General features: G+C 47.0%; 1 protein-coding gene across 2 annotated transcripts in view; it reads right to left on the bottom strand.

Annotated features, from left to right (window-relative positions):
- Positions 1 to 4263: 4263 nt before the first annotated feature.
- Positions 4264 to 8987, bottom strand: part of MRPL1 (mitochondrial ribosomal protein L1) — a 658446-nt gene continuing 653722 nt past the window's right edge. For both annotated transcript variants that reach the window (XM_069626339.1, XM_069626340.1), the window contains one exon: positions 4264 to 4453. In XM_069626339.1, the coding sequence (XP_069482440.1) occupies positions 4335 to 4453 (119 nt within the window). In that variant the 3' untranslated portion in view covers positions 4264 to 4334. The remainder of the gene's footprint in view (positions 4454 to 8987) is intronic.

Raw genomic sequence — 8987 nt, 5'->3', positions numbered from 1 at the left:
GTTGCAGAGGAGGGAGGTTGGACAAAGAACTTACCCCCCCCCTCATTGCTTACGCCTGTGTTGACTCAGTGAACGGTCAGGCTGCCTGGACCTCTGCTCTTGGAGGCCACGGAACCCTCCGAACATCCGCCCCTTGCCGGAGCGCTGATGTGACTGGGTGTATGCCTTGGGCGTGGTCTTCGTAAGGATAAAGACTTTGCAGTTTGCAAACTGTTTTTCTTTTTATCTAGCTCCTCATCGGTGGTGGAGTGAAAGAGGTTGCCACTCTCGAATGTGGAAGGTCCAATATGCATTCCTGGACGTCTAGGTTGAATTTAGTAGCCCAAAGACAGGCAGTCCTTCTCATGTCCGTGGCGATGCATATGGCCCGGCCAGAGGTGTTGATGTGGGCCACGGTGGACTCCATGATGTCTTGCGCCACCATTTTAGCCTCTGCCAGTCCCGCCTTGAAGCGTGACTGGCTCTGCACCGGAAGTTCTGGAAGGAAGTCAGCTATTTCCTGCCAAAGCCTCTGGTTCACTGCTGCCAGCATGGCATCTGTGTTGGCTTAGCGAAGATGCAGCGAAGCGTTGGAATAAAGATTCTTCCCGTACGCCTCCAAGATCATCTTCTTGCCTAGCAGCACCGAGGACGAGGTGGCCGAGGACCACTGACGCTTTGCGTAGAGTGATGCCGCAGCAATCACCGAAAAGTGTGGTTGAGGGTGGGCCGACAGCAAGAGTGTATCCCACTCCATTTGCCTATATTTGGCATCCAGGAGTCGATTGACCGGCTGGACAGAGTGGGGTTTGAGCCACCCCTTCTTGGCCAAGGGGACTACGTCCTTCTGCATCGGAATCCCCATTCTAGCCGTGGGCGTAGAGTGAGGACTTCGGCAAGTACTCCTACCTCCGGTTGTTCGACTTCGGGTTGAGGAAGGCCCAAGTACTCTGCCAGCGCTGCAAGTCGTTCGTGGAAAGCTTTGGCCGACGATGGCGTGTCAGGGGTCTTCTTCCTTGTCTGTGTCCACCTGTGCATCTGGCTGGTCTGGCGCAGGGGGAGAGGGCTGCGCGCTGAGGGCTGAGCTGTGGAGACCGGAGCCTGAGGCTGCAGTGGAGGCTGGTATCGAACTGCCAGAATTGTGGGAGGCAGGGCAGCCGGAATCAACTGAGCCAGCAGGGGCTGCACCGGGGCCTGCGGCGCTGGAGCCATAGATGGAATGACTATGGGCGCGGGTGGTGGGGCCAGAGGGACCATGTTCCTGATTACATCCTTAAGGATGGCCCCCATTTGAGGAGATCTCATGAGTGTGAGGAACTTTTCAAAGAACCTGTCCTCGCAGGCTGGTGATATTGATGGGATAGCGGGTGGTTCCTGGTGCCGGTGCTTATTCTGTCTAGCTGGTTGCATTGGAAATCTGCCCTGTGCTGCTGATGAATGAGCTGTAGGCCACGTACCTGGTTGACACCAGTCCCACCTAACTCGTTCTCCCACCTGCTCAGTTCCTCAGGGTGGTATCGGACGAGCGGCCATCTTGTTTGGCACATCGGCCATGTTGTCGAGCTGCATGCCACGTGCCGAAGTCGTGGTGCTTGGCTCACTGGACTTGACTATAACGCTTACCTGGTCTCCACAGGAGCGTAATGATCGAAGAGCCCAGTAGATCTGCTAATCTGGTTCTTAAAGGTTTTTTTCCAAGGAGGGAGGTACTGTAATTGATAAGAATGATACAGTTCTTCTAGGGCCCTCTTCTGCCTTGCACCCTAAATAAACTCCCCTTTTAATTCTAAGACCCCATACTCTCCTCACCTGTGTTTTGTGTTTTTGGAGTAGATGTTGAGGTTCTGAAGACTAAAATGGTTTTGAACTCTGGTAAGCCTCTGAAGGCAAGTGTCTTAAAAACATAATAATAGTCTCTGACTGAACCAAGGGGAAAGGCTGATGTCTCCGAGGTAAAATGTTCTAAAGTTGTAGAGATATCTCTTGATGACTATTAATTCTTCTTTCCTTTTGCAGGTTCTCTGAAGAAATAAACCTAAACTGAAGAATTTTGAGTTATAAAGGAAAACATATAAAAAACCTTTTCTTGAGGTAAATTGGCGAGCTTGCTAGGGTTGAAGCGTGCAAAAACGGAATGTCTTCATAAACCGGACAGGGTTTTTTGATTGTGGTAAGTATGCACGCGTATCAGGGAAAAGAACATTGCACAACGAAAGTTTGTTTTCTAAAACTGTAGCTTTCTTCTGTGAAGCGCAGCTTTTAACTGAGGAAAACTCATGGGAGCTTCAGGTAAGTATGCGCGTAGGAATTATCTTTCACTTTTAATTCTGTAATGTTTGTTCTAGAACTATGGTACCTTGTATTGCATGTCTTCGGAAGTCAGAAAAAACCTTGGAATGTTGCTGCCGCTGAAAACTAAGGCTGATGACTGAACTGGAACTATGACGGAAGAAATTCTTCTGTTTGAAAAATGCACCGGCGGAAACTTTAGTCAGGTAATTCAACTCTGTGGTCTGTGAAATATTCTGTGAACTTTTCAAGTTATTAACATTACTTTTCTTTCCTTCTGCAGGTTCTTTGAGCCGAGCTCCGGTAGCGCTACACTGCTGTTAGCGGACCAAACGCAAAGCATGCATTACTGCGGAGGAGGAGCTTAAGTAGCCTTCAATGGCCAATGTCTAGTTCTCTACTATAACTTATCAGTGATCCACAGTGCTGCCATCTTAGGGGTACTGGTATACTTTTGAGTCCCTATGGAAGTCTATGGTTAACTTAATACTGTGAACTGAGAATATGCAATGCTTGCCAAGTTAACACCCAACTAAAGCCTACAGATCTATACAAAGAATCCCACCTGGCCTGAACTCCTGAGTTTAAACCAGAAACCCTGGATGTAATCATGACATCGACCTGGTAGGCGAGTCACCCTCGGCAGAGTCACCGGTAGTGCTGCGTGCAGGCGCCCCCTCGGCCATGTTGCCGATACAAGGGCGTAGCCACTCGGGTGTACACCCGGTAAAAGAACCTAGTGGTCCTTCAGAATTGTCTCCGGATGGATCTATGGACCCCTCGGACTGGCGGCTGGTAGCTGAACGAGCCTCGGTACCTGTGCTGGTCTGAGAACCTGAGAGGTTCCTCCCGCTCTGGCGTTTCCTTGGGAAGGAATCACCCTTGCGGGGTGCGTTGGAAAAGAGCGGTCATCCCTTGGGCCTTGACTTCTGTCTGACGAAGTCCTTCAAGTCCTCTGGAGGCGACTTCTCAAAGAGCTCCCTCCACCTAGCTAGTCTGTTCTTCAGAGCATGCAAAGAAAGTGCGTCATACGCATTACAACCTTCCCATCCGTGGTCGGGACCAAGGCAGCAGAGGCAAAGAGCGTGGGGATCTGATGTAGGGAAGAGCCCCTTGCGGGCTGGACGCCTGCTGAAGCAGACATGCGCCGGGGAGGAGTGTGGCGCCAGAGGACAGAGTACCTGATTGATAAAAGAAGACAAAAAGACAGAAAAAAGTATCCGGGGAAGAGCACGTGGTATTACATGGCCGAAGCCAAACCCAGGAGCGCTAGTGAAATCGGCCCGTTCCCGTCGATGCAGAAAAGGGGACTGGGGAGTGGTGCCGGTGGGCAGAGTCAGGGTCAGACATGTTCCCAGGGCCGCACCCACGAACGCCTCTAAATTTAAAGGGGAAGAAGGTTTTTTTTGGTGAAAAAGGTTCCGTCTCCCGTCCCTAGCGAGGGACGCCCATGCAGTATGAAGGAAAGGGGACGGGACGTAAGCCTATGACTTGTACCCCCAGACTCTACCCAACCCTCAAGGACTGCTAGAAATGTTGGATCTGCCTAGAACCATTTACATTTGATGTATTTCATATACAACGGACTACGTTTCTTGTGGGAGTCACTCCAAGCTCTCATACACTCCCTTTATATTTCCAGGTAAGTTTTAGATAGCTTGCACACTATACTCCACAATATTTGGTGATTTATATAATAATTGTAAGAACATATGGTCATGTCAACAATTTGGTGAGGGACGCAGGGGAAAATATCTTTACTCAACGACCAGTGGGTCCTTTTAATAATTCCATTTACAAAAACAATTGCCTTGAATGGAGGCAGCTACCATGACTACTGGAACTACTTGTTGGCATATAGAGACATGCACAGTAGTAATTATTTTCACAATGTGGACCCCATAAAAGGTACTACTGCAGATTATTATTTATAAATGTAGGGAATGTGCAAAATAGCAAATCCTAAAATGAAAAATAAAAAGAAACCAGACAATCTTACAAAATACTCCATACAATTTATTCATCATAAAGTGTACGTTTAACAAATCACACTGGTGAGAATAATTTCACAGTTCAACTTCACTGCCAGTTTTCTCTTCTCCGAGCTGTGGAAGAAATTGTTCCAAATTAAACCGCAAGGCTTCACTTGTTGCACTGCTTATCAGCCCACGCTCTACAAACGGCCCTGATGGATAAAGACATTAGAAGAGAGATTAAGAAGCGCCATTGGACAGGCATACACATTGGCTAACAAGCGTGTAGATAAGAGAGTCATGTTTCAAATTAGAGGTGTACATCAAATACACAGTAACATGCACCCCTAATAAATACCTTTGGATGCAATGTTACAGGGAGGCAGGCTACACAGGGGAGGGCTGTTCAATTCTAGAGCATTTAGTTTGGAGACGTTCACACTATATTTGTGCAATGAGCTGAGCAATTTGGGAAGCTGGACTACTAGCATCATCTACCAACTGTCTGCACCACTTACGCGGACGGAGGATCTTGGAAGGTGCGCATGCCTACTATGAAACTATGTAACCTAATGTGAGTACTGGGGTGATTTAGCCCCCTCCTGGCACCGCACTGCAGGTGTGGGACACTATTCAGTAGGCACCTCACAAGTAGCATGTAATTTAGTGAGGTGGGTTTCTTAGAGCCCTTTAAGAAATTGTACAACCTGGCCCCTTTTCAATTTTAGCTTACTGAACTGTACAAGAGTTGGTTGTGCCAAAAACGTTGGTCACAACCATGTAGCATATGGGTGATAAATACTACACAGTGCCACATATTGTAACCCCTTCATCCTTCCCTCATATGTCACTGCCAACATAATGTATAGCGCTCTGTAGCGTCATACCTAGGTTTGTGCTATATATAACCCACATACAAATACAGTAAACACAAAATTATGTGTATATATTAAACATACATTAGCAGGAATGCCAAAGGAGCAGACTTCTGATGCTAAGTAGCGACAGTGATGTATTTAGGCTTTCTGCTGGTTTCGGGCCAACCAAGTGAATGTGCAAACTCCTTCAGTTTTTCTAGCACTATCTGTATAATCTGTAATGGGGTCCAATGCCCGTTTCTGGCATCCAGCAAGGCAGTGACTCAGGGGGCCAACTGCCACCCCAAGCCAGTCGATGCTGGGCTTGGGGATGGTATGGGGAATGGTCCCCCACTTTAATCCCCATCACATGTCAAGGGACAATCACTGCAGACCAGGCTTAGGGGTTTAGATTGCCCCCACCCCACGAGCCCATTGACACAGGACAGCCTTAAAAGCCCTGAGTGCACAAAACCCTTGTGAGACCACATGGGGAAGGATAGAGTGCCCCCTCCTCCCTCTGATTTGTCTTTCTTCAGCAATGGTGGGGATACAGTTACAGCCTTGTCCTGTATATCAAAGTAGTAATTTCATCAAAATGTGCGGAATGCGGTGGGAACACTGCACCTCTGAGGATGCAATGTTACTAATGTGTTACTTCCCAAATGCTGAAGAATGGGACACACTCACTGAAGCATTGTCCTCCAGGATCTCAACTACTGGTCCTATCGAGGTGGACAGGGACCTAGTAGTTAATATCTCAATTTTATTGTTTACATTTATATACGCTTTGATTCATGAAGGACTCAGACTCCAACAATTTCACAGGAAGCTTTATTGTCTACTGCGTTATGTGAAAGCCTAGAGTTTGCTGAACCGTTCCCCCTTCACATGAATTACACAATTTATTCCACCAATGTTTGATGCTCAGGGCGAGGCCAATATAAACACACGAGGAGCACATGCATTCAGCCTAAATAATCATTTGAATCTTAGTGGGAGATATTCCCCCTGGTCAGGATGGGGAAATAGATTGCACACAGACCTCTGCAGGAGGACAAAGCAACCTAGAGTTTATACAGTCAGGACGGGGGATCAGGCTAAGCTGCATTCTGAGCGCTATGGAGACTCCTGAACAGCCTTGCCCGTGGAATACATTTGCAGGGTTCAAATGACTTCAGTCATTATTCCACCTCCATTCATTTTGGGTTTGCTGAAAACACCTAAGCAGTGCGACTAGCAGGCTACTCTCTCCATTTCCCTCTCAAAACGTCTTCAGCTAAGTCATTTGTCATCAGCCCCATCTGAGTACCAAATTGCCTCCAGAGGCTCGTGTTCGGGATAAGCCCCAGAACACGACTGTCCAGGTGGGCTTTCCAGAAGTGGTAGACCTATACATTTCAAGGTGAGATGAGAAGGATAGTGTGGGTCAACCTCTCTGCCTAGCCGAGAGGGGGCCCTGGGAATTCCTATAGGCGGGAACCACTGCCATAAAAAATTGTGCATAGTCACTTAGTCGAACGTCATATGGATTTGGTTGATGAGTTCCTCTCGCTCACTTGTTCTATCTGCTTCAACTCTAAATGATGTTGCTTATAACATGGGCCTCCACAGACCAGGGTCCCCACACCACTTTTTTCAACACTCCAGGCCTGGCACCTGTTATTCTGCCTGGCTGTTTTTGGGCTGTATATGCCCACTTATGAGGCGCAACACTGGAAAGCACTTTAATGTGCACATTTTAAACAGTCACTTAATGTTGTTCCCAACATGTGAAGAACTTTGATAGATATGTACACCATTCCGTATTCCAAAATGCACCCGAATAACCCGCATGGGGAGACTGTACATGCACCAAACTGATTATCCGGCCCCTTTTTATAGACTTAACCCTGTTTAATAGTAAATATGTAGAAGCACAAATATTAAATAGGCAGGGGATAAAAGAAGGTACCCACTGCAGTATAAGCATCAGATGGGAGAACTGTGATTCTCTGCTAATGGAGTCAGCTCGTCAGCCCTCCTAGACCTGTGCCTAAGCCCCTGGGACCATCTGGAAGGCTCCCATTGGGTGATGCCTGATAGTTGGCTTGGGAACAGAGGTGAGAAAGCTGCAGTCTGACTGCACAGCAAGCAATGCTAGTCCTCCTTAGTAAAAGTGAAATGTACATGTTCCCCTGTGACAAATTCACTTCCATAGCATGGCAGCATTACATGTTTTCTATTCTGTCAAACAATAGTAATCTGCATTCAAAGTAAATACCGAGGAGGATACTAAAGCCCACCAATGAGGACCAACTATTACACAACTTTCAAACCCAAAGACACTCTTTGGCCATTAAACACTTTTTGTAAAGTAGATTTAGAGAAAAAACTCACAAAAGATGTACTGCTGATCTTGGTTACAAACTCATGTAATCTTGCATTCATTAATTGCACTTATATTGTTAACCATCGATGTATAAATGTAGGACTACAAGTATTGTTTTAGGGCATTGCTGAGAGATTAGCATGCCTAACCATTGGTATAGAAGTACTGATACTGGGGTATCTTTATTTTCGTTTTCAAGGAACAAGAAACAGAGTGGTGGAAGGGGGTTACATTGGGGTGATTAGGTTTGGACCACACCAGCTCCTACCCCACTTGACAAAAGCTGCTTAAAGCCTGCTTCCAACTATAATGACCCTGGTCCACCTTGGGTCCTACTGGCTCCTCCCATCACCTCCAGTCTCCTCATCATCTTTTTGGCCCTCCTGACCTGGACAAAGTTGGATGCCTTTGTGTTTCTCTGCCCCCCTCTAGCTTTCTCCCACCCAAGAGCTTTTTTAAACCATACAGCCATCTCTGTCTCACAACATTAGTATCTGCCCACTTTCCTTTTATTCTCTCCTCCAACGTCCTCAGTCCCTCTTTTCTCCACAGCCAATGTTTTTCTCTCTACTCTTTTCCTTCAAACTCGTCTCTTCCACCTGCATTTGATCCATCTCTTTCTCCTCTCCACTTCCTTCCTCCACCTTTCCCCTCCTCCCAACATATCTGCAATCTCTCCCTGCCTCTGATTTTCATCTCGATCATCTTTCCAGCCTCCTCCCAATCTCCCTGTGGGTCAAGTACATAAAGACCCATGATGCCACCTTAGAGTCAAGGGCCCTGTCATGGCGGTTGCCTAACAATGGAATGGTTCCATCACAGACCCTTGCTCAGATTATAGAACTCATGATGCCTGCAAACTTGGGGTTGTGGTGGTTCGAGGACAGCATAGTAAACCACAACCATGTGTTGAGTGAGTCCAACTTTCTGGGGCTCGTCAACCTCACTTGCAAGTGGCTCCCACATACTACTACATGCTTAACAGTCTTGGGGGGGACTCTGCTTCCTTCGGGGGGACTTTTCAATCACACTTACAGAAGACAAAAAAGCTGTATGAGCCCCACCAGGATCTAAAACATAACACACCTGTGCTGATTTCACAAAGGGGTGGCCAACCCAAGCCGGTAGGTTACCTTGTGGGCCCTGTGGGAAGTCAGACATATGTGAGGGGCCAGAAATGCAAGACAGACACTAAGGTAAAGTTTTCTCACAAGATGCCATTTTATTAAATAAAAAGGGGTGAGACAAACGCCTATCTTTCCCCAGCCTAATAAGGGTGTCCCTGGCTAACAAACTAAGACTAAAGAAAACTGACCTAGTGTCCAAAAGGTATCCGACTCACACACTTATATACACATCAACATTATATAAGGTTTGTTTGGCTGTCTTAAGTTCCTCAAAATAACATATCAATTCAAACTCGAAAGCTTTAGAAAGTACTCCATGTGACCAGGGTTGGACTCGCTTCCCTTGGATCAATGCAGGAAAACTTTGAGCAAAGTTCAAATTCAGGAAAGT

The sequence above is a fragment of the Ambystoma mexicanum genome, chromosome 6p (assembly GCF_040938575.1).
Source record: "Ambystoma mexicanum isolate Mex_15411 chromosome 6p, UKY_AmexF1_1, whole genome shotgun sequence".
In the NCBI taxonomy this organism is placed as follows: Eukaryota; Metazoa; Chordata; class Amphibia; order Caudata; family Ambystomatidae; genus Ambystoma; species Ambystoma mexicanum.
The sequence above is the reverse complement of the archived record's forward strand: the minus strand, read 5'-3'. Positions and strand labels throughout refer to the sequence as shown.